The sequence below is a fragment of the Lemur catta genome, chromosome 10 (assembly GCF_020740605.2).
Source record: "Lemur catta isolate mLemCat1 chromosome 10, mLemCat1.pri, whole genome shotgun sequence".
Lineage (NCBI taxonomy): Eukaryota > Metazoa > Chordata > Mammalia > Primates > Lemuridae > Lemur > Lemur catta.
Window position 1 is genome coordinate 21,612,573 of NC_059137.1, and position 25,599 is coordinate 21,638,171.

Consider the following 25,599-nt stretch of genomic DNA (forward strand, 5'->3'; position numbering starts at 1 on the left):
GAAATCTGCTGCCAGAGGAAAGGCAACATTGGGCCCAGGGCAAAAGGGAGATTTTTCACCAGAAAAATTTTTGTAACTTCTGAATATTGCGCCAAGAGAATGTATTGCCTACACATACACACACACAAAAAAATTCTCTCCCTCTTTCTCTCTCTCTTTCAAACATATGTACAAATTTAAAATAAAGACAAAACACAGAATGGGACAAAACACAATACAATATCCAAAATATATAATGAACTCTTAAAAATAATATATAAATAACTCAGAATATATAAAGAACTCAATAAAAAAAGCAACCCAATAAAAATAGGCAAAAGATTTGAACAGATACTTCACAAAAGATATACAAATGGCCAATTAGCATGTGAAGAGGCTTGGCATTATTAGTAATCAGATTAACACAAATTAAAATGACAAGATACCACTACACACCCACCAGAACGGCTAAAACTAAAAAAGTCCACAATACCAAGTCTTGGCAAAAATGTGGAGCTACTAGCACTCTCATACACTGGAACGTCACTCTTAGGTATTTAGCCAAGAGAAATGAAAGCATGTCAACCAAAGACTTGTACTTGAATGTTTGTAGTAGCGTTACATGTGTCTTTCTAGGAATTTGTCCATTCTGTCTAGATGACATAATTTATTCGCATAGAATTGTTCACAGCACTCCTTTATAATCCTTTTTTATTTCTGTAAGATCATTAGTAGTGTGCACTCTTTCATTTCTCATTTTAGTAATTTGAATCTTTTTTTTCCTTGGTCAATCTAGCTAGAGGTCTGTCAATTTTCTTGGCCTTTTTTTTTTTTTTTCAAAGAACGAAATTTTGGTTTCATTGTTTTCCTCTAATGTTTTAGACTATTATCTTTTAATGTTGGGGTAGAAGAAGAGAAACGGAAACATGAAAAGCCTGGAAATGCAAGGGACTGTCCAAAGGGGATTCAGCTAGCAGCATCGAGCACAGTGCCCGACACTTGATAAATATTTGATGACTAAATGAGTGGAATATGAATTTCCTGATTGAGTCTAGTTTCTCTCATCTATTTCCTTTGGAAAAGAATTCTGTTTTCTTGCCAGTTGAAATAAACCTTTCTTCTCAAGGTATATAGTTCACGTATCAGAAAGACTTCTCTTTTGCTTTTCAGCATCATGTTGAATGAGCCAAGGGTAATTCACTCTTACTGAAACAAGAAGAAAATCAAATTCAGGAGAGGAAATGAAAATGTCTACTATAATCAGATTATCGTAATACTCAGATCAATGATAATGTAAATATAACATAATTGTGAATATTTATTGCACACGGTTTATTTGTTAAGGCTATCTATAATTTGGCCTTGACGTCATACTTTATAGTGCATGAATCCTAGAGCTGACTCAGGATTTTCTTCCCACAATTTACATATTCTTTCTGCAGAATTGGGTCTGTTTCCTCTTCCCTTTATGCATTCAAGTTTTATAATCCTTCACTATATAACCTTGCTGTTCTAGAAAGCATTCTTCCTTTCTTTTCTTTCACCTTTTACTTCCAGAATGTTTAAGGTACCCCACACACGGAAAGATGATCCTATCCCTGACATCAGTAATGTCAAAAATAGGCAAAGAATCTTCTTTGTAGTCATCTAAAATACGCTGTTCATATGAGTTGTGAGAGTCAGTTATAACAACAACTTTTGGACTCTATTACACATAATCTCATTAAGTTATCAACAACCTTATGAGGTAGGTACTATTATTATCCCCATTTTATTGATGAGACAACAGAGGTTCAGAGGATGTGAGTGACTTGCCAACCGGTAGGTGATTACATCAGCACTTCCTTGGTTGACTCTAAAGGCTCCATTTTCTCTGCTCAGCTGCAACTGCCTCAAACCTCATTCCTCTAACCTACTTCTCTAATTTAATACAGTTCTAAACTTCTTTACACAATGTACTTCCTTGCTTTGAAACCAGAGGTGGAAACTATCCTTTATACTTTCAGCTGCTGGCTACACTGTTTCTCACAATTAAAAGAGTCTCTTTACCCATTTACTGCATCATTATAAACCCATAGATAGATGAAGTTTCTTGATTCATATTATAAATCAACAGCAAGACTTTTCTAGCAGCCTAAACATAATTTAAACACAAAGAAAGTTTAAAATGAAAAATGTTTTTGTTTGTTCTAAATTAAAGAGCAAACATGCCAAGGTCAACACTTGAAAACACATTCACCTATGTAATTCCAAAGCTGGTTTATGTGAAATGCAAACATTGCTTCTACAAGTTATAATCATGGAACGCTGCAATGTGTCTTTAATAAATGTTGCCCTTTCTACTCATACTCAGTACTGGACACAGCAAAGTCTAAGAGAATAAGAATGATTTGAGAAAAACAAAATACAGTGACAGCCAGGTGCAATGGCTCACACCTATAATCCCAGAACCTTGGATTAAGGCCAGGAGTTTGAGACCAGCCTGGGCAAAACAATGAGACCACATCTGTTAAAAAAAAAAAAAAAATTGTTTTTAATTAGCTGGGCATGGTGACATGTACCTGTATTCCCAGCTACTCAGAAGGCTAAGGCAGGGAGATCACTTGAGTTCAAGAGTTTGAGGTTGCAGTGGGCTATGATGGCACCACAACACTCCAATCTGGGCAACAGAGTGAGATCTTGTCTCTAAATAAAAGAAAAAAAAAATACAGTGGGTACCTTGTTCTTCAGAGTCAGGCTGAAAGTGGAAATGTGACCACTTTGCTCAAACCATGGCTCTTGAGACATGACTTAGGGGTAAGGAACCTATGGCCTTGGGGCCACGTGTGGCCTTTTGACAGAATCCAAATTTTGTAGAACACATCCTTTTAATAAAGGGATTTATTCTGTGAAGTTTGGGTTCACTCGAGGGGCCGCACTTATGGATCTGGAGGGCCACATGTGGCTTTGAGGCCACTGGTTCCCCACCCCTGTGTGGGGGTGGATGAGATACTTCCTAGCTTACTCAAAAAGCTTTAAGACCTGAAATAATATGCCAGGCCTCCCAGCACACCAGGAGAGGAGAATTTGGTTACAGCAAGGGAGTCAAGGCAACTCAATCGCATCCTCTTACAAAGAGGCGTCTAATCACTAACACAACCACTTCACAGAAACACTTATTCCATTTATGCTAGGCTGCCCTCATCGTAATTTAAACACAAAGTTTGCGTTGATCAGTCAAGTTTTCCCTGTGTCTGCTGAGAAGCTGCAATGAAGCATAGGTAAGCCCTCACCAGAGTGAGAATTGCTATGAGGGAAACTTAAAAAGGAAGAGAGCTACTGTCACTGGGCTGAAAATATCTCTGCTTTCTCAGAGACAGGCAAAGTCCAACGCAGTCCTTTGCAAGGAAGGATAGAGGTAAGAGAATGAAACAAGGGTCCAATAAAGTCTAGACAACTGTGAGACAATGGAAGGTTTCCTCTGCTCCATGACTTGGGCCAGGAAAGAAAAGCATCTCTCAACCCAGGACAAAAGTTCACAAAACTGACTGACCATAAGGAGAAAGGGGAAAACTCGCCAAGAGCCAATACTCACCCATATCAGATCAGAACAGATTAAAAACTACCTGAAGAGCATTGCCCCTTTTATCACCCTCCTTACAGCTCTGCCCTATCTCTTCAGGGATTTGAGCAGCTGTGACTCAGCCTTTGAGTAGGGACAACACATCCACTCAGTAGGGCTACTAGAGTGAGAGCCCTCCCCATTCCACCACCACCACCCCCTTTTTTTTTGGAAACATGATCAAGATTAGTCAAGTTTTCCCTTTTTAATCAATATCAACCATTATTAACCAAATTAGGAAGAGAGGGTTATGATTCTTTCTCTCTAATTTGGTTAAATGGCCTCTAGGGGAAAGACTATACTCAGACAGGGTCAGAAAATGACCCTCTGAGAGGCAGGGCTGCATCCTTCAAAGGCTAGTATACATATTTACACAAAAACTCCTCCACACACACAAAAGACAGTAGATTATACACAGCTTATACTTTTCTTTTTTTTTACTTAATATACTTTGCCATTGTTGTGTATCAGTATACATAGAGCTGCCTTATTCTTTTTAATACTGCATTTCAAAAATCACCATAGTTTACAAAACTAGCTCCCTGCTGGTGGCCATTTAGGCTCTTTCTTATCTTTTGCTATTAAAAATAATACTGCAACAGATACCCTTGTACACACATCATTTAGCACACGTCCATTTATTGAGTCAACACATATCTGTGCACCCACCCCATCCTAGGTTTTGTTCATGCACAGAAATTACAGCAATAAGAAACCAGATAAAGCCTCTGCCCTCAAGGAGTTTATAGCATAGCACAGGAGACAGACAGTGAATAAAACATGTCTGGTGGCATATGTGCTGTGCAGCAAAATAAAGCAGCGTAAAAGGGGAGAATAACTGGACAAGGAGGGGCTACTACAAGTTTATACAGAGAGGTCTGGGGAGGCCTGGATGAAACAGAGGAGCAAGCCCTGATGCTACCTGGGCCAAAAGGCAGAGGGGCAAGGGAGTGAGCAGGGAGAAAGCAGTGGATGGAGAACAGAGATGCTGCCAGGGCCAGATTATGCACAGCCTTGGAGGCCATGGAGGATTTGAGGGTACCATGTGAGAACTGAAGTCTCTGGATGGTTTTAAACAAGGGTAAAGACATGGTGGGACTGATGTTGTTTATTCTTTAATCCCTCTGGGTCAGAAGTGGTGGCTCGCACCTGTAGTGTCAGCTACTGGGGAGACTGAGGAGGGAGGACTGCTTGAGCCCAGGTGTTTAAGGTTACAGTGAGCTAGGACCACACCACTGTACTCCAGCCTGGGCAACACAGCAAGACCCTGTTTCAAAATAATAATAATCATCATCCCTCTGGTTGCTGTGTTGACAACTGACTTAAGGTGGGAGGATGGAAGCAGGAAGACTAGTCAGGAGGCTAGTACAGTAATCCAGGAAGAAAGGACAACGACTGGGTCAGGACAGTGGCAATGGGGAAAGTGAGAAGTAAACAGATTCTGGATATGGTACTGCAAAAGGATCTGTTGATGGACTGGGTATGGGATGAGAAAGAGAGAAGAGCCAAGAATAATTCCAAGCTTTTGTTTGTTTGGGGTTTTTTTCCTTGGGGTTTTTTTTTTGGGGGGGGGGGAGGTTCTGGGTTTTTTTTTTTTTTTTTTGGCCTAAGCAACCAGAATAATGGAGCTACCAGTTTTTGAGCTAGTACAGACTAGAAGAGGTGGTTTCCCCATCTCCAAGATGGGTGAGGGATAAGAGCAGGTTAGACAGCTAGCTTGAGATACAGGTCTAGATGTCAAAAGGCATCTGGAATCTGGAATTCAGGAGAGAGGTTTTTGGCCTGGAGTCATTAGTGTACAGATGTGTCAGGCTGGATGACATTGCTTAGGGACACCACGCAGATGAAGAGAGGTTGTGTCAGGACCAAGTCCTGGAGCACTTCCATATTTAGAAGTAGGGAAATGAGGAACCAGCAAAAGAGACTGAGAAGGTACAGCCAGTAAGTTACAAAAGGAACCAAAAGTGAGTGGTATCCCAGAAGCCCTGTGAAGGATCAGCTCTCCTGTGTGTGCCAGGGGGTACATGATCCACAACCAAGAGACAGAGATGCCCTGGCTGTGCCCTCGGTATGACAGCATGGGAGACAGCTGCACCCGCAGTGGAGACCCCTGACATCAAGCTCTTTGGGAAGTGGACATTTCCCTGCTGGATGACGTCACAGTGAAGGAGAAGTAGGCTGAGTGCCTGCTCCAAAGCACAGGGTGCTACATGGCCAAACACTTGTGCAAGTGAAGGGGGGACCAGAGGACAGAAATGACCTCAATGTAGAGGTCTTTAGCAATATTAACCAGTGGTAGGGAGAAAAGCCTTTCCCCTTCATGTGCTAGTTAATCTGTAGGATAGATACAAATAAAAAAAGAACTGCTGAATTAAAGGAAATATACACATATTTGATAGATGCTGCCAAACTGCCTCCATACGTGTTTGTACCATCAGTTATATATGAGACTACACCTGCTGGGCAAGGCTGAATGAGAAAAGCTGAAGGTATGCTGGACTGATGGTGAATTTATTCTGGGTAAGTCAGAGAATTCTACTAAGGCAATTGATCTTAACCTTGGCTACCCATTAGAATTATTAATAACTGGAGAAATTAAAAAAAATACTGGTTTCTGGGCCAACCTATTAGATCCAAATTTGAGATGGGGACCAGGCATCAGTATTGTCTAAGAGGTCCTCAGAGGATCTGAACGCCTAGTCAAGGCTGACAGCCTTGTTCTAAGACTGTGTTTCCCAATTTTTCATGTGCACACAAATCACTTAGGGATTGTATCAAAATGCAGATTTTGATTATGCAGGTCTGGAATCTAGCCTGAGATGCTGCATTTCCAGTGAGCTCCCAGATATCAATGATACTGGTCCCAGGACCACACTTTGAGTAGCAAGGTTCTAAGGCAATAGACGACAACTAGAAACACACAGAGTGCAGCAAAGGTGGGCAAGCAAACATTCACATGACATTCCAGGCAGCTCATGAGGAAAATCATTTGGCAAAGACATAACTTTCCAGGAGGGGACCAGAGAGGCAAATAGGTACCCGATCACAGACGGCCAGGCTAAGGACTCAAGACCATGACAGCGGAAGCAATGGGAAGTTGCTGCAGGTCTCCAAGGACGGGACTGACACGTGCAAGGTAATGCTTTAGGAATTCTGGCTACAGTGTTCAGAATAGGATGGGAAAGGAGGACCTGACTGAATGAAAGCGGGAAAACCAGTCAATCATACATCTTGATTAGGATATTGACAATGGAAATGAAGAGACATTAAAGAACAGTGGTGCTTATACAGGAATGAGATACTTAGGAGGAGAGGGGAAAAGCAGTATGGTTTTAAATACCCTCATCACACGGTGATTACAGAAGCACTTGGAAAGATGAGTTTGAACTAAAAAACGCAAATCTGACAATCCTTAAGTCCTGATACAGTAGTAAAGCCCATCCAGAGATGGTATATAAGCAACTAGCAAAGGGCAGGAACCACGGCTGGGCAGACCCACAGAGCTTAGAAGGAAAAACAAGAGGCTCCAGAGATGCAGGGGAAGATCAGGGGAGGATCAAGAGAGGAAAGAATCAATGCTTTCAGTGAATATTTATTAAGCACCCACTATGCACCAGACATTGGGCTGGGAAAACACCGTGAACAGAACAGACCCTGAGAGAAAGAACAGATAGTAAGAAAAAAACATGAGGGGCGATTGGTTCATGATGGCTATCAAGGAAAAGGGGCACTGAACCAGAGGTCTGGAAACCTGGGTCCTAACCCGAGCCCTGCCACAAACTAGCTGGGTGACCTGGGTCTGACAAATCACTCTTCTGTCTGGGCCACACTTTCCTCAATTGAAAACAGGGGGATGAGAGTGGATGACCTCCAGGGCCCCTGAAGCTCCAGCCTTGGGATTCTGATCTTCTAGCAGCGCGTGGAGGGGCAGGAGCTGGACCACGGGGGCGCTGTTGAGGCAAGAGGTGGCAGATGGCGAGGCAGATGGAGGCAGCGCACAGAGAATGCTCATCCCAGGAGTCTGGCACTGATGGGGAGTGAGCAGGCAGAGGCAGTGAGCCTTAGAAAATTCAAGCAGGGGAGACTGGCTCCGTACAGACGAAAAGGCTGAAAAAGCTAGAAACAGAGTTGAGGGGAGAGACACAGGATACAATGCAACAGGGGTCGGCCTGAAGCCTGTGCTCTAAGACGTGCTACACACTCAGCACACTGCCAATTCTGCAATAGCGCAGGCGGTGGAGAGAGTGGGCCCTGGAATTGGACAGACTCAAGTTCAAATCCCAGCCTCACTCTCTTCTAGCTCTGTGACCTTTAAAAAGTTACTTCACCTCTCAAAGCCATTTCTCCAGCTGTCAAAGGGGAATGAGATGGTAGCTATGTCACAGGGTAAGATGCTGAAAAAACAGTTAAGCTTCCCAAGTGAGTGCTCCGTTAATGTTATAATTACAAACACACATTACTCATCCCTCTGGGAAAAGCTGAGGATAACAGAGGGAACACGTGCTGGATGGCCTCGATGCAGAAGAGACAGCAACAGAAGCATCAGTCAGGGAAATGAAAAGCACTGCAAGCGTGTATTAACATGAAAGGCTGGGCATGGGGAGACCATGTTAAGTCTCTCCACAAACAGGAACGCTAGAGAGGGATGTTGTAGGCGGGGGATGGAGTAGTCCAGGCCAGCTCCACAGTCTACCAAGAATAGAGAAGCCTTGGGGACCCCCCGTCATATGCAAGCACACCCAGAGAGCAGGAACGGGCCAGACCTGGAACACCAGCATAGATAAGTGGTGATTTTAATAGCACCTCGAAACCAGCACCTCCAAAGGATACACTCAGGGCCAGCTTCATGGGCATACAATCTGTGCTGTCACCAGGGACCTGTGCTCAGAAGGATCCCACACTGGGCTTAATGCTCTGCTGTCACCAGAGAGCATTAAGAATGAAATTCTTAATCATTTTTTAACAAGGTGACAAGCATTTGAGTTTTTCACTGGGCCCCACAAACTGTGTAGCCGATCTTGGATACAGTGGTAGAGAACACCCACTGGATTAATATACACATAATGAAATCTAAGGGCTAAAAAGTATAGATTTTCCATTATCATTACCCAGAAAAAAATTATTCAAATTCTTATTGAAATCCAACAATGATCATTAATTAAAAGACAAAATGCAGCTGTTACCTCCAGGCCTCTTTCAAACATGCTTCACCCTAGAATTTTTTTAACTCAAAAAAAAAAAAAAAAAAACCCTACCCTGATCCCCCTCATGACATTCTGTAGACACCCCTATCATCATGTTAAGTTGCAATTATTCGCCTGCACTTCCTCCATCTCCTTTCCTGGGCCTTGAGCACCTGGAAGGTAATGTCCATCTATGTATCCCCCAGGCATGGCACATGGTAGGCCCGTCCAGATCTTTGAGGAAATGAACAAAAACTCCAAGTGCCCTTCACAATTGCTGATGCAAGTCATGAAATAAACAAGATTTGCTTGGACGGAAAGTGCAGAGAAAGGCTGCTATATTACATTTTTGCAGCACAGATGCTGATGCCAACAGGATGACAAGCCCAGTTCCTTAGAACATACCTCTGCCCTAATTTAATAGTCCTGAAGAAGGTCTAGGCTTCCATTTTTATGAAGAACACCTATTCCACAATCATGTTTATTCTAATTACAGCCAGACACTGTTTACCTGGGATGTCTGAGACCTGAGCTGGGCCAGACCAATGTCATTTCCAGAATTTGGACATCTTAACTCCCAAGGAATATAATGCCTTACACGGTACATAGTACAGAGAAGGCGCTCAAACACTGGTAGAATAAATGCCTCCTAACAATTCAAGTATTAACATAATATGGTGAATCACCTTTGGTAAGAAATAAATGAGCCTCACAAGTACATACACCTTCAGTGGGGAAAAGACAGTCTTTTCAACAAATGGGTCTTGGGAAAACTGGATATGCACAAGCAAAAGAATGAAGCTGGACCCTCATCTTACATCACACACAACAGTTAACTCAAAATGGATTAAAGACCCAAAACTATAACACACCTAGAAGGAAAGATAGGTGAAAAGCTTCATGAAGCTGAACGATGGATATGATACCAAAAGCACAGACAACGAAAGCAAAATAGGCAAACCTAAAATCTTTCATGCAAAGGACACAATCAATAGACTGAAAAGGCAACCTACAGAATTGGAGAAAATATTTTCAAGTCATATGATAATGGGTTAATATCCAGAATATATAAACAACTCCTATAACTCAATAACAAAAAAATCAAATAATCTAAAAATGGGCAAAGGACTTGAACATTTTTCCAAAGAAGATATACAAATGGTCAATAAGCATATAAGATACCAAACATCAGAGAACTGCAGATCAAAACCACAATGAGACATAACCTCATGTCTACTAGGATGACTACTATTAAAAAAAAAAACAGAAAATAATTAATGTTGGCAAGGATGTGGAGAAATTGGACCCCTTGTACACTGTTGGTGAGATTGTAAAATGATGAAATTGCTTTTGAAAACAGTATGGAGTTTCCTCAAAAAATTAAAAACAGAATTACCATATGATCTACCAATCCCCTTCTAGGAATATATCCAAAAGAATTGAAAACAGGTCTCAGGGAGACACTTGCACACTAATGTTCATTGCAGTATTACCAACAATAGGCAAGAGGAAGGCAAAAGCAATCTGAATGTCTGTCAAGTAAATGGACAAAAGGTGATATACCTACACAATGGAATATTATTCAGCCTTAAAAAAGAAGAAAATCCTGTCTCATGTCACAAAATGGATGAGCCTTGAGGACATTATGCCAAGTATAATAAAATACACCAGTCACAAAAAGGGAAATATTTTATGATTCCACTCACATGAGACATCTAAAGTAGTCAAATGAATAGAAATAAAGTAGAAAGGTAGTTACCAGGGGCTTGGGGAAGAAAGAGAAGGGTGGTTGTCATTTAATGGGTACAGAGTTTCAGTCTTACCAGATGAAAAAGTCCTGGAGGTCTGTTGCACAATAATGTGAATATACTTAACACTACTGAACTGTATAGCTAAAAATGGTTATGATGATTTTTTAAAAAAGGGTACTTAAAACTGTCTTATTGTATAGCCAGGCGTCATGGCACGCGTCTATAGTCCCACCTAGCTACTCAGGAAGCTCAGGCAAGAGGATCGCTTGAGCCCAGGAGTTAGAGGTTGCAGTGAGCTGTACCCAGGGCAACAGAGCAAGACTTTATCTCAAAAAAAAAAAAAAAAAAAGTCTTATTGTATCTAAAATTGACATTAACCTCAATGTCAAAATTATTACAGAAAATTAATAAATCATAATGTCTTTCCACAAAAAGTACATATGCTTAGGAAACAATTCAATGTCCATCAACTGATGACTAGATACACAAATGTGGTATATCTATGACATGGAATATTATTTACACATAAAGAGAAGTGAAATAATGAAGTAGTGCTGGGGCTTGGGGCTAACGGGAGAGATTAGACAAAGGGTACAAACTTTCTTTTATAAGATGAAAAGTTCTGAAGATCTAATGTACAGCATGATAACTATAGTTAATAATAATGTATTTTATACTTGAAATTTGCTAAGAGAGTAGATCTCCAGTGTTGTCACCACAAAAAAAAGTAACTATGTGAGGTGATCGATATGTTAATTAGGTTGATTGGGGTAATCATTTCATAATATATAAGCGTATCAAAACATCACATTGTACATCTTAAGTAGATACAATTTTTATTTGCCAATTGTATTTCAATAAAGCTGAGGGAAAAAAGGAATGAAGTAGTGATACACACCATGACATGGATGAACCTTTCAAACATTGGACGGAGGGAAAGAAGCCAGACACAAAAGGCCAGACATGCATATTGTATGACTGCATTTAAACAAAATGTCCAGTATGAGCAAATCCATAGAGACAGCAGATTAGCGGTTGCTGGGGGTTGGAAGGAGGGGAAATAGAGAGTGTCTGCTAATGGGTGTGGGGTATTTTTTGAGATGATAAAAACATTCCAGAGTTATGACAGTTGTACAATCTTGTGAATACAATGAAAGCCACTAAAGTGCATCCTTTAAAAAGGTAAATTTTATGATATGTGAATGACATCATAATTTTTTTAAGTATATATGCTTAGAAAACCTATAGTTTAGTTTTTGGCCTGCTTTTCCTCAAATTACTGTTTTATTCTTGCCACCATTACTCAGCCAGTTACTAAAGCCAGTGACCCAAGAATCTCCCGAGTAGTGATCTTTCACTCTGTGTCTAGCACACCTCAGGGCTGCTTCTGGACCCCTGGGGCTGGAATAAGGACTTATCCCTTCAGACTCCTCCCCCAGCCCTAGACGATTGGCCCAAGTTGAGCTCCTGGGCCAAGCTGGGCCAATCACACACCTCACTCTCATGGCCCAGCTGACTGGCCTAAAGATGGGCATGTGACCCAAGCCAGGTATCCCTGACCTTTTCCCCTGGGACAAGAGATTCATCCCCTTTCTGGAGGCAGAGCAGTGAAATGTGAGGGATACCAGCTGCCAGTTGCCGGATTTACCCCCACATGGATGAAGCTGGTCTGAGAGAATAAAACTGACGCTCAGTAGCATTCAGACCCCTGGCTGCAGCTCACTCCTGTCGCTAAAGTGAGCCTGTCAATAGATTCACCTTTTTGCTGCATATCCATCATTTGCAAACAAAACTCCTAACCTGTACACTCTGAATCCAGTGAGTCCGGCCCTACTAAAACTGCCTCCCCACCCTTCCTCTGCAACAGCCTTCTCCCCGGACTCCCTGGCTCCAGGCTCTACCCACCCAATCACGGTGACTCTCTAACCACAAATATGGCCCTGATCCTCCCCTGCTTAAAACACTGGCTGGGCTCCCAATTGCTCAGGTTAAAGCCCTTACTATGTGCCACTAGAGACCACAATCTGCACACTACCAACCTTTCCAGCCTCAGTACTCACCAATCCCCTCACACACCGTGCATATATCACTTGACAATGCTAAGCCTTGGGCACATGCTGTTTTTCCTGCCTGATTTATTCTTCCTTCCTGTGTCTGTTTGCAGAACATCTACTTTTTCATTTTAAAGCTCAAACATCATCTCCTTCGCAAAAGCCACCTGACTTCATTCCCCATAAATAACTTCCATAATAACTGTAGCAGATGCTGTTGTTGTCCCCACCCATACATCCCCTGGCCCTGACCACACTTCAGTGCCCACTGGCCTGACTACCAACTGCCAGCATCTGCATTTCTTGGCCTGACTGCTTCCCCTGGCTGCTGAACCTGCTCTGCCCACCCAAGGGGCAGGCTAGAAACTGCTTGGGAATTAATGCCCCAACACCCCACCCAAGCAGCCTTCAACCAACAACTGATGAGAGCTGCCGTTTGGAGACCCCAGCTTCCTCACCTGGAGCGGAGATAACCGAGGTTTGTGTTCTGTACAGGCTCCCAGGGTTCCCCTGCAGGGGAAAGCTCCAGCCATGCTCAGAGGAAACTGGCTTGGTAACGCAGCCTGCACTGATCACCTCCCTGTCTCACTTCCCTGCTCCTCTAATGCTGTTTTCTTCACCTCTCAGATACACAGCTGGCAGTTAAATCCTTTCTCAGGGTCTGCTTCTAAGGCAATAACACCTAGCATTGTCATAGTACTTAAGTGTGTCCCAGATGCTATTATAAATACTCATCCAAGCTTCAGAATTGCCCATGTAAGATAATCCAAAATTTAGATAGGGAGGAACAGCGGCATTACAAAGCTAAGAAACTTGCCCAAGGCCACAGAATTAGTAAATACATTCAGCATTTTTCACATTCTATTGCAACCATCTGTTGATGTGTCTCTATTCTTCACTGGACCATGAATCTCACAGGGAGGAGTTTTGTTTTTTTTTTTAACCTTTTTTATCTTTTTCTACATCCCCTGCATCTAGCACAGAGCCAGGCATGCAGCAGACGCTCAAGAGCTACGGGGGGGGGGGGGGGGGGGGGGGCGGTTTTGAACAGCGCCCGCACTCTGCCACCCAACCATGCCTTGTGCTGTTCCTGCCCGTGCCCTTTCTCTAACAGGAGCCCGGGGACACCTTTGCAGAATATTCCCACTGCCCCACACACATACACAAAAACTCAGACAAATGACCATAATTCCTGATCCCTGCGCTGGCCACCAAAATGAAGAATTCTGTGGGGCAGGGCAGACATGGGACACCACACAACCCTTCTGATATCTGGGAAACAAACCAAATTGCTCATACATGAATGGGTGCCCCTTGGCCAGGCTGTTGTTTATGTACTCACTTTATTTTGAGAGGCTCTCGTTCATCAGGGAACACCTACCTTCTTGTAGCCTCCACTAGTACTCAATTCTCAAACTGCGATGACATCCTGCTCTGCATTTTATTGTCAATATTCACTTTGTCTAAATTCTGACCTCTACCTCTGCATCTTCTACTCCTATCTTATTTGGATGTACTGGGATTACACTTCTATATAACAAAGAAGAGCTTCCCAGAGGCAGCATTTGGTTGAGCCTTGAAGTCTGAGCAGGCTGTCAAGAGTGGGCTTCTATCCTAAACACCTGCTTGAAACCGCTTCCTACCTATCTTGACACTTCAGTCGCACACCTGCCCCCAGTCTGCGTTCCCTCTCACCATTCACCATCAGTCTCCTGGACTAGAAAACACTCACGCCCACACCACCAAATTCCTTACCTTTACATTTTCCAATCTTTCTTCTCCCGGGCAACAACTCCTACCTAAACCAGGCTAACCCTTCCTACCTTACCTCTTTCCCTGCCAGTCTCTCCCCATCCTGAGCATTGATCACACATTCCCCTGCTCAAAACCCCCCTAGGCTGGCTACTGCAGAAAGAATAAAAGCTAACCTCCACACCACAGCATTCAAAACAGTCTTCCGTCTCCTCCTGGCCTGTCCACCCACCTCCTCTCACCTGTCTCCACCTGTCGACTCTCAAAGCCCACTCCAGACACATCACCCAACTCAATCCTCCTGCAGCAGCCACAGGTATTTCCTGCCTTGAGAGATTGCTCAAGCTACACCCTCAGCTGTGGGGCTTTCTCCCCTCGACCCCTGAAAGCCCCCTCAGACCTCAGGGACCTGGTGAAAACACAACCTCTGGCACCCTCAGCCGATTTGCAGACACACATCGTGACAGTGGGGGTGACCAAGGCAATTAAACACCCCCTTCTCAATGTGCCCCAAGGAAAACTCAATTTCACTTCATATTTTAAGGTCATAGTATTGGTCCATTTCTTGTTGTTGTTTCAAGTAACAAACTAAATTGAAAATAGTGTCAACAGAAGGGAATTTATTACCTCCTATAACCAGGAAGCCATGCTAGCTTCAGGCACAGTCGGCACCGTCAGATCCAGAACTCAAAGGAGCGTGCCCCTCTTTCTCTCCTAGCGCTCCTTCCTCCCTTGGCTTCATTCATAAGCCAGGCACTCTCCACATTGCAGGAAACAATCGCTCATAATCTAACATAAAGAAAAGCATTCTTCACCCCAGCATCCATCTAGCAAACCTCAGGAAAGACTGATTGGCTCTGCTAGGGTCACATGTCCACCAAGGATGCTATTTTGGCCAGTGGAAGATATTGATGAAAGACCAGAAGGCAGGAGGAGGAGAGAAGCCAGGATATTTCTCCCCCGAGCCCAGCTTCTCTCTCTGTCTCCCTTCTAGCGCTCCCTTCGTCGGCGGCCCCAGCTCTCGCTGAGCAGCTCCAACACAGTCCTAGTTCCCAGAGAAGCTCCTGGACCCTACTGAACATCACCTCCTCCCCTAGACCTCCAGCCCTGAGGGTGACCACGGCTTCCTGCTATTGTGACTGTCTGGGCTGCCTTACCACCCCCTGCTGGGCTTCTCACATCTTCCATCACCGATGTAACTGACTCCCTGTTTTAGAGTCTCTCGGTTTGAAACACCTCCGTGGTTTTTATTCCCTAATCAGACCACAACTGATACAGAAATTGACAAAAAATAGGCAAAAATGTAGAAAGAAAGGTGGAGAGTATAACATCAAGGAACGATAACAACCTCACACTTATTAAAGGCACACTATGTATCAGGCGCTACTCTAACTACAAACACACCGGCTCTTCCTATCAACCTGTGATGTAGGTACTCCTCGTATCCCCTTTTTACAGATGAGGAAACTGTGGCTTGGAGAGGTTGAATGATCTGCTCACTGTAAGACGTTAAGTGGTGAAGCATTCGAATCCAGACGACCTGGTTCCAGAGCACACACTCACTCTAAAGCAGGAAGCCGAGGGCAAGTGTTGCAAGCAGAAGGGTGTGGACAGGATCAAGTGCTGCCTTTCAAGAAGTCAGGTAAGATAAGGACTGTAAAGCATCTACTAGAGGATTTAGCAATGAGGAAGTCACTGGGGATCTTGAGGAGCAAAGTCAGAAACCAGACAGCAGGACGCTGAGGAGTACACCAGATGCCAGGAATCAGAGACAAGAGCAGCAAACCTTCCTTTCAGAAAGTTTGTTTGTGAAGAGGATTCACAAAACAGGGCATGAGATGGAGGAAGGAAGAGCATCACAGCAGAACTTTTTTGACTCTTTGTTTTAAAAATGAGAGCAACTTAAGCGAGTTTAAATATTGATAGGAATGAGCCAGTTGAGAGGGCGTCTGAAGACACAGGTGTAAGGCAGGACAACGAACAGAGTGGTCTCCAAGAGGCTAGAAGAGGTGGGCTATACCTACGATCAGCCTTGCAATCTTCTACTGGAACAAGGGGCCAGAAAGAAAAGAGGGCCATGGATTCAGCAGAGCATTTTGTAATCTGGTGAAAGGAAGGGCCTTTCTGGTGGCTTCCACCTTCTCTAAGGTGCAAGGTGAGGCCATCTGCAGAATGGGGGGTGGAGGTGGGAGTGTGAGGAGCAGAGAAAAGCGTCAGATCAGCCACTGTGCAGAACGGGGGCCTACTGTGGAAAGAAAGAAGTGCCAGCGCCACCAAGGCCCCTGCCATGGTCGGAACCTGTGAACTCACATGGGCAGCAATGCTCAAGGTCCCTGGGCACAGGCGAAAGACAAGAGCCAATGGAATGATCCAGGGTGGGCTATGAACGGAGGAGAACAAGGGGACTGAATGTAGTGGCAGGAATAAATGATGAGATGGGCCACAGAATCCAAAGGAGGTCAGGGAGCAGGGTAGTCAGGGTTACTGACTCAGAGACCCAGAAAGACAGGAGGGTAAGGCAAGAGAAGATGACAAATGTGGAGAAAAGGGAACCCTTGCACACATTGATGAGAATGTAGATTGGTATGGCCACTATGGAAAACAGCATGGAGGTTGCTGAAGAAATTAAAAACAGAACTACCACAGGACACAGCAATCCCTCTCCTGGGCATATCCCGAGAGAACACAAAATCACCACCTCTTGAAGAAATCTGCACTCCCATGTTCACTGCAGCATTGATCACAAGAGCCAAGATATGGAAACAAACTATATCTCAACAGACAAATGGATAAAGAACACACATGCACACACATATACACAACTGAATATTATTCAGCTCTAAAAAAGAATATCTTGTCATTTGCCATAAGGTAGATGAGCCTAAAAGACATGATGCTAAGTGAAATAAGCCAGACACAGGAAAAAAACTATTACATGATCGCATTTATATGCAGAATCAGAAAAAAAACTCAAATATACAAAGAGAACAAAACAGTAGTGTGGGCCAATGGGGAGGCTAGGTCAGAAGATACAAAGTAGCAGATACACAGGAGGCACAAGTCTAGCGATCTAACGGGCAACATGAGGACTACAGGTAACAATTGTACTATATTTGGGAATCATGCTAAATCTGTAGATTTTAGCTGCTTCTGCCACAAAAACAAAAAATAATAAAGAGTCACTATGAGAGATGATGGACATATTAATTTGCTTCACTGTAGTAAACTTTGTACTATCTATATATATATCTCATAACATCCAGCTGTATACCTTAAGTATACACAATAAATTTCCTTTTTTAAAAAGGTGATACCTAATGGCACTACTTCAGAGCTGGAGTGGTGCTAGTTATTACGATGCAGGGTGTAGGGTGTGGCCATGGGAAAGGGCAGATGAACTGTTGAAAAACAAGACCAAAAAAAGGCAAAGGTGATGAAAGAAGAAACTGATAGCTCTGGAGATGGAGACTTGGACAGATCAGCCATGTGGATAGTTAAGACCCCTGAGATGATGATTTGAGAATGCAGTAAATTGGGGTCTAAAGATTTTAATGAACGAGAGTGAGAAGCAGTGAAGTTAGAAAATGACAGGGAAGGAAAAGGTAGTGAAAAGTCTGTAGTGGGTATTTGTTGCTTCCTGCTTGTTCAACATTCACTCCTGGTAACAGCACTCTGATTTTGCTTTGGAAATCACCTCCTTCCTCCCCAGTCACAGAGGAGGCTTCCAAAATACTAGTAACATTCTGTGTGTTAATCTGGGAGTAGCAACATGAGTGTTCATTTTATTCTTTAATTATTCTTTAAACTGTTCGTTTTATCCTTTAAACTATATAGACACATTTTTTCATATACTTCCTGTATATATTTCACAATTTAAAAAAAAAAATCCCTCATTCCAAAGATAAGCACCTGATCCAGGTCTGAGCAATCAGGATCACAAAGACTGGCTTAGGCGCCTGACCCAATTTAGGCCAATGAGACACCAGCCCAGAGCTTTTGCCAGAACTATCAGGAAAGATGTGCTCTCTTTCTGTTGGAGCTGTGAAGCTGGTTTGTAGAACATATCCCTTCACTAGCTTGGGAATAAAGCTAACAGAAGAAAGCAGAGCCAAGAGATAGAAAGTGACAGATCCCCGACGTCATTTGAATACCTTGTTCCAGCCATTCTTGAAGCTAAAATACCTGGGCCTTTTCAACTACGTGAGCCAGTAGATTTTTTTTTTCTCTCTAGTCAATTTGCATTCAGTTTATATCCTTTTAAGTAAAAAGCATCCTGACTGATTCAGTGGAGTAATCAAATAAGGTATTCTCACTTCAACACCCAATGAGATCCTTTTAACACGTAAGTCAAACTCTGCCCTCCTGCTCAAGACCCTATAACGAACCTCACTTCCCCAAGGCACTCACAGGAAAGGCCAAAGTCCTCAGGCTTGCCACACACAGCACAATGTGACTCTACCCTTCTCTGCCCTCAGCATATGATTCTCCACTGCTCACTCTGCCCCCAGCCACACTGCCTCCAGCCTGTTCCCTGACACATCAGGCACCTGCCTTCAGGCCTCCGCTTCAGCGGTTCCCTCCACCTAGACACTCTTCTCCAGACATCCACCTGCTAACTCCCTCACCTCCTTCAAGTCTGCTCAACTCTCTATTTTCCAATAAGGCCCACCTGAATCCCCTTCCCTGTGGTCAGTGATCCCGAATGCCCCTCTCCCTGGTCTACTTTTTCTTCCTTCCATAGTATTTATTGTATAATACAGTACTGTACTCACTAAAATGTACCCAATGAGGGCAGGGGTCTTTGGCTTTATTCATCTCAGCTTCCTAGAACAGTGCCTGGCTCGTAGTATAGACCCTCAAATATTTGCTGAATGAATACAAAGAATGACATGAGTCTCAAAAGAGCAGAGCTTGGTCTGTATTAATAAAAGGCAACGGGACTAGCGGGAGAGGAAAGGACTCCCACCTCCTGAACCTGACAGAAATGCAGTACGGGAAGAAAAGACATCTCTACTGTGAACACCTCAGGGAAAGTCTTAAGTGACCTAAGGGTGCAGGAAGAAGATGAAGAGTTTAGTGAAGAGGCTGAGGACGTAAGAAGAGAAGTTAACCACTGAATATGGCTCGACAGGGGTTAAAGTGGGGTGGAGAACCTGCGGCCTTGGGGCCACATGTGGCCTTTTGGATCCCTGAGTGTGGCCTTTTGACTGAATTCAAACTACAGAACAAATCCTTTTGTTCTGTGAAGTCTGGATTCAGTTGAGGGACTGCAGTGGGGGATCTGAAGGGCCCCATGTGGCCTCAAGGCTATAGGTTCCCCACCCTTCGCCCAGAGTAATTTGCAGATGAAAGTAAAAAAGAGGAAAGATAGGCCAAGCGATTATTTACATTTTAGATGGAGACAAAAGCTACAGTGATATGAGGCCTAGTGAGTTTAGCTTGTATCAGAAGAATTAGTCCTAGCAACCCCTGGTAGATAGAAAGGATCCTCCCATCACACCATGGTTTGAATGATTTGAGAAGTGGGTAGATGGAGAGTCCATCACATTTGGTCTTTCTCTCCTACCCAAGCACCACAGAGGCCATTCAGAAGTGTCAGCTGGTTGGAGACACAAGACTACCCTGCTCGTGGCACCAGTGTGGGCCCACAGAAAGCAATTCCCCTTTGCATAATGACCCTGCACTAGGGACAGCCTGTCACACCTTCATTCCCCTTGCCCAGAACTGACCCTGAATCCCTGTCATCCAGGATCACAACCCCAATGTCCAGAAAGACTAAAAACCAGGCTTCTTTTCAAAGATAGACCACAGCACTCAACTTTCCTACATGCCCTCCATGCTGCCTAGGCAAGAGAAAGCCGGCCAAAGGGAAGGCCTTCTTCCACTGGTTCTGACTCACCTCTGTTGCTTGCTAGCTTCTCTCTACAGAAATTTCTTCAGAGTTATGAGAACATACGTGTATGCCAAGATTCAAGGAAAATGTTATTCCTAGTCAGAGAAAGAAATTACAATGCTTAGCCTCTAAGGGAAAGTGGCTTACTATAAATCAGGCCCTTGAGAATGGTGTCATTTAGATGCTCCCCACAGCTGTTAGGAGACCTAGTAAATATTTCATAATTAATAATAATGCCTTCAAGACTGTCTCTTCTCACAGAACTGACCCTGTAAAGGAAACCAAAAGTAATTGGACTTGGGACTGACTTCCTGCCCACTAACCAGATCTTGGTGGTATAGGTCATTTGTACTCTGAGTACTTATCAGTAAAATGCCCATACTCCTGAGTCAGGCATCATCCAAGAGCAGATCATTAAGGAACTATTTAAAATAGCTATCTGTAGTAGCCAGCCTCCAAGATGGCCCCAGTGATCCCCACCTCCGGATACTCACACCTCTTCCCACATTGTACCAGTGTCAGTCTGTATAACCAACAGAATATGGCAGAGATATGTCACTTTCAAGATTAGGTTATATAAGACTGGCTGAAATTTTGGGCTCTCTTGGATCACTTGCTGTGGGGGAAACCAGTTGCCACATGGGACAGCCCCGTGCAAAGTAGCTAAGGCCTGCCCACAGCCACTGAGTGAGCTTGGAAGTGGAATCCAGCCGTCAGATGACTGCAGCCCAAGCCAACAGCTAAGTCAGAACCACCCAGGTAAGCAGCTGCCAGATTGTTTGACCATCAGACACTATTCTCAGGTGGTAAATGTTAGGGTAATTTGTTACACAGCAATAGATAATGAATTCATTATCCTATACAGAACAGAGAAGGAAGCAGAAGGTTTATCCTCAGTTCCTATACCACATTCATTTAAGACCAATTTCTGTCCATAAGAAAGCAAATTACTCAATCATTCAACAATTACTTTTTGAAAGTCAAATGTGAGCAAGGTATCTCTAAGCAACATAAGCCAACATATAGTCTGTAATCTTCTATAAAATAAAGAGAATGACAAAGACACACACATAGCTGCTCAATTCACTGGTTTCATTAGCTTTTTAAGTTTTCTTGTTCCTAATGCTTTACACCCCACTCCCTGCTTTCACAACCCCTCTCTGGAAGGTACATTAAGCCCCACTCCCTAGCTATTTTGGGTGCTCAGTGCCCTTCTGACTGTAAGGCCAGCAAATTGTATTTTCTCCTACTCATTGTTACCGCATGGTCTCCCATCTAACGGGGAAAGAAAGGTAGGTGCCTTGACTCCATTAATATTAGGACAAGGAAGAATACATTTAGTATTTTACTAAGAGGAAATCGTGATCTCAAGCGCTGAGAACAATTCTAGTTTGTGCAATTAGTGACTTAAGTGGCACCAGGAGCGCTGATACAATCACTGCTCAAGTCCCGGTCGCAGCAGAACTGGCGATGGGGGAGGGGGTGTGCCGCCCCTTACCCCTCACTGGGCTGTGCTGTCTCTCAAAGCAGCAGGAGAGTTGTGCTGCTCGGAGGGAATCAGGAGCCTCCCTCTGCACAAAGAAGGTCAAAGGGCGAGCTTTCTTTCCATCAACCACAAAACCAGCCTCTGCCAAACCTAAACAGTGTGGTAGGCCGAAAGAGGTGAATGGAGCCCCAGACAGAAAACCACAGCGAGACTCTCCTCCCGCCGCCGGCTGGGGTCTGAGTCAGGTGACTCCTCAGGGCAAACAACAAACCTAAACAAAGATCACTCCCCACATGACAGACTGAGGAAGAAGACCCTTGCAGTGAGACCAAGGCTGCCCAGTCCTCCCGGCGCAAAGCCATTAACTCTTGCTTCCTTGCAGTCTCGGGAAACTGAAGGAGCTACAAGTTATTCAGCAGCTCAGCCTTCAGGGATGCACCTGGAGCAACTTGGGACCCCATCTCAGGACACTGGCGCCGAGCACTCCGGTCCCAACACGCAGGCGGGACCCCTCCCCACCAGCTGTCACCCGCGCTCGCGACCAGTCACAGCCAGGGTAGCCCGTTCCCTCCGGCCGCTCCCCCTGCGGCTGCGACCCCGCGGAGGCGGCACAGGAGACGCTTTTTCCGAAGGCTCCAGGGGCGAGGGCACATCCGTCCCCCAGGAAGGGGCACCAGGGTGGGCGCGGCCCCAGGCCCAGGGTGGCTCCGGATCCATCATCTCCCCCCCCGGGAACGACATGCGCCTCACCTTGTCACCGAAGCTGCGGCCCATCAGCAGGTCCGGGCTGGGCGTGCTGTCGCCACCCACGGCCTCTTCGCTGCTGGAGCCAGCCAGCGGGTGCGGCATGTCGCGTAGGGAGTGGGGGCCCGTGGACGGCAGGGCCTTGGGGGGCCCGCCCGCCATGGCGCGCTCCTCCGGGGACGCGCCGCGGCCGCTTCCTCCTGCCGCCCGCCCGCAGCTGGCTCCCCGAGGCCCCGTTCGGCCGCCGCTCGGCCAGAGGCCCTGCACCGGCTGGGCTGGGAGCCGCCGCCGCCCGCCGGCGTGTGTCTGCCGGCGCCGTGCCGGGCTGCTCCGCGCCGCGCGCCCCCGCTCTGCGCCCGAGCCCGCCGCGGGTCCGCCAGCAGCACTGCCGCGGCGCCCGGCCCGCAGCGCCACGCCGCCCCCGCTCGCGGCCCCGCCCCCGCGCTTCGCGGCCGCCGGGGAGGGGGCGGAACGGGGATAGGGGCAGGGGCGGGGACAGGGATGGGGGGAGGTGGGCGGCCCCGCCCCGCCCCGCCCTGCGCGGCAGGAAGTGCGCCCTGCGCCCTCCGCGGCCGTGCCGGGGTGGCCAAGCTCGCCTGGGGACGCCGGCCGTGCGGAGGCTGCGCGCTGCCCCTGGAGCAGATGTTTAACGGAAATCGGAGGTGGCAAAAGACGTTGGAGGATCCTATTCCGTTCCACCGCATTTCCTGACGCGCCCGCCGGTAGCCACGCTTCGGGCTGGGGGCTTTGGGGCCACGCACGTGAGTCAGGGTCTTCTGGCCACTAAGGCACGCTCAGAAGTAACCCAAGATAGGTGCAATTACGACTCATATCATAAGAATAGCATAAAGGGCTTTGAGGCGCAGAGGAGCCAGAGAACATCAGGTGGGAACCCAGAAGGGAATTCAGGGAGGCAGCGTGGGCTTCTTCAGATTCACGCTGTGCAGTCTTGCTTCAGCAGCTAGGCTGAGTTTATGTAAGGTTAAACCTCAGAAGAGTAAGCATCCGTAAATAAAGAAAGAAAGAGTGCTTCAAATGATATATGACTCTTAACTCCGACTTCAGCCAGACTTTTGAAAGAACCATGAGGTTCAAGTTATTTTTCGTGCATTTGTGTTTCCTTCCCAGGCCTTTGGCTGAGCTGGAGTCTTCAGCTTCATTTGCTGGCCTAGTGCAGATGGCCAAGGGGTTACTTCCAGATCTTTGGGGTGCAAGTTCACCTTTTTTCACCTTGACTGTCCCTGGAGCTTCTGTCTCTAAGGCCAAGTCATCAGAGGTCATCAATCCCTTTAGCAAAGTGATGACTCGCGGCGACGGAGCACATTGTCCTCTACCCATTCCCAAACTCCTTAGGTTTGTCCGGTTCTACTTGCTAAAAAGTGGTGACAGATCTTGACGTTGGGATTCCCTAAGGCCTCTCCCACAGTTTTCTCTAGAAACAAGTGGAATGCGGAGTTGAAGCTGACCCAAAATATCACTCAGAGACTGAGCTTCAAAGACCTTGCATTACTTCCCCTGGTGTAATTTACAGGGTTGGACCCTTAGTCCTCAAGCTATCATCTTTTATCTCCCCCACATAAGTCGGCCTTGGCTGGGAAAAATAGGATGCAGAGGGCACTGGGAACAATTTTAAATGCTGCATCTACCTCATAGGAATGCCAAGATCTGGTCCTCTTGAACTTGGGTAAAATTGTTAATACTTTTATATTCAAGGGCTGCTTGAAACTACTACAGACTATCTGTTCTATTGAATTAGCATTAAAATAACACAGAAACGAGCGTTCTATAGATGTATAGATTTTTCTTATTGAATGGTGCTATTTATTAATTACAACACCACCTTAACACAATGGAGATCTTAGTTCCTTGACTCCCAACAGCTTTCTCTTTCGGGCACCAAGGAAAAGTGAAAAAAGATCCACATTTGGGGAAGTTGCCTGGTGGATATGTGTATTGCTCCAGTGATGGATGCACTGAAGGTCCTGACTTCACCCCAGTGCAATATGTCAATGTAGCAAAATTGCACTTGTACCCCATGATTATGTGCAATGAATACATAATAAATGTTTAAAAAGATCCACATTTGAATTCCTGCTTTGTCACTACAAGTGGGTGACCATGAGCAAATTAACTTCAACAAACCTGTTTCTAACCTAAGAGTTAAATAGCATTCTCTTATGTCCTGTTCCTAGCAAGGTGCTGGCGTGGCATAGATTCTCCCTAAATGTTAATTTCCTTCCTTTCCCTCTCTCTCAGGTTTTCTCTACTGCTCTTATAAAATAATAATCACAGAGCTTTCATAATTAAATATGCTGCACTCCAAACTCCTCCATTTGCTCAGTTTGAATCAGACTACCACTTATCTATGCTACCACCAAAAAAAAAAAAAAAGAAAGAAAGAAAGAGAAAGAAAGAAAAAAAAAAAACCAGAGTTCCTGAAAGGCCATATGAAAGAGTTTATTTATTTATTTTCCGATTTCCTGGTTGGTCAATGGCATCTAGCCACAATGATCCAGTGGGCAGTCATCAAAACTAAAGAAAGTGAACTTCCATGGAAAATATTTTGGTAGAAAGTTTCCACCATTCAAATTTAGCCCAGGCCTGTCTGTTCATATTCACCATTTCCTGTTATATTTCAGTGTTCCTTGTGGTAAGAAATTGTCACTGAAATAACTGTCCCAGAGCGTATGACTATGCTGCTACTAAAAGTTTTTAAAGCAACATAATGGTAAGGAGGAAGTGTGTAAAGTTTCTGTTTCAGAATAAAAGCCTGTGGTGTTTGTTGGAATTTATGGAGAGCAGCTTGGATTTTTAGGGCTAAGCCCTGAGGATGACACTGGATGTGTGTGCATGGGGTTTCCGGGAGGTCCCCAATGCCATCAGAACCCAAGAACACAGCATGGGGCCTTCTCTATCCATAGGGAATCTTAGGCACTTAGGCTGGCACTTTTCAGGAGACATGACCTTGGGCCTCAGAATTTAGTAAGTTTGCCAAACTGGAATCCTGTAAACCTCACTAGCAAGCCTATCGGGCTGTACATGGGTACCCAGACCTCAGAAACAAAGCAGTCTCAGCGAAGCATTCTCTCATTCTCTCCCCTGGTACAGCTTGTGCTTAGGCCTTCTTCACGTTTGTGTTAGCTGCTTATCCTCTTCTGG

The 25,599-nt window shown here is 45.0% G+C and overlaps 1 protein-coding gene and 1 long non-coding RNA gene across 5 annotated transcripts in view; both read right to left on the minus strand.

The window, feature by feature from the left end:
• Positions 1 to 22,742, minus strand: part of SNX30 (sorting nexin family member 30) — a 102,270-nt gene extending 79,528 nt beyond the window's left edge. Inside the window, exon 1 of one of the 4 annotated variants that reach the window (XR_006737930.1) lies at positions 22,447 to 22,705. Coding sequence is in view for 3 of the 4 variants with exons in the window: in XM_045563609.1 (XP_045419565.1) it covers positions 22,447 to 22,602 (156 nt within the window). In the remaining variant the exon portion in view is untranslated. Of the gene's footprint in view, positions 1 to 22,446 lie in introns of all 4 variants that reach the window. The other 3 variants (XM_045563609.1, XM_045563610.1, XM_045563611.1) reach the window with 3 other exon arrangements.
• LOC123646529 lies at positions 863 to 14,870 on the minus strand. Its single transcript, XR_006737931.1, has 2 exons — positions 14,494 to 14,870; positions 863 to 1,185 (listed from the first exon to the last, which is right to left on the minus strand). It is a non-coding gene; the product is annotated as an uncharacterized LOC123646529 (long non-coding RNA).
• Positions 22,743 to 25,599: the final 2,857 nt, after the last annotated feature.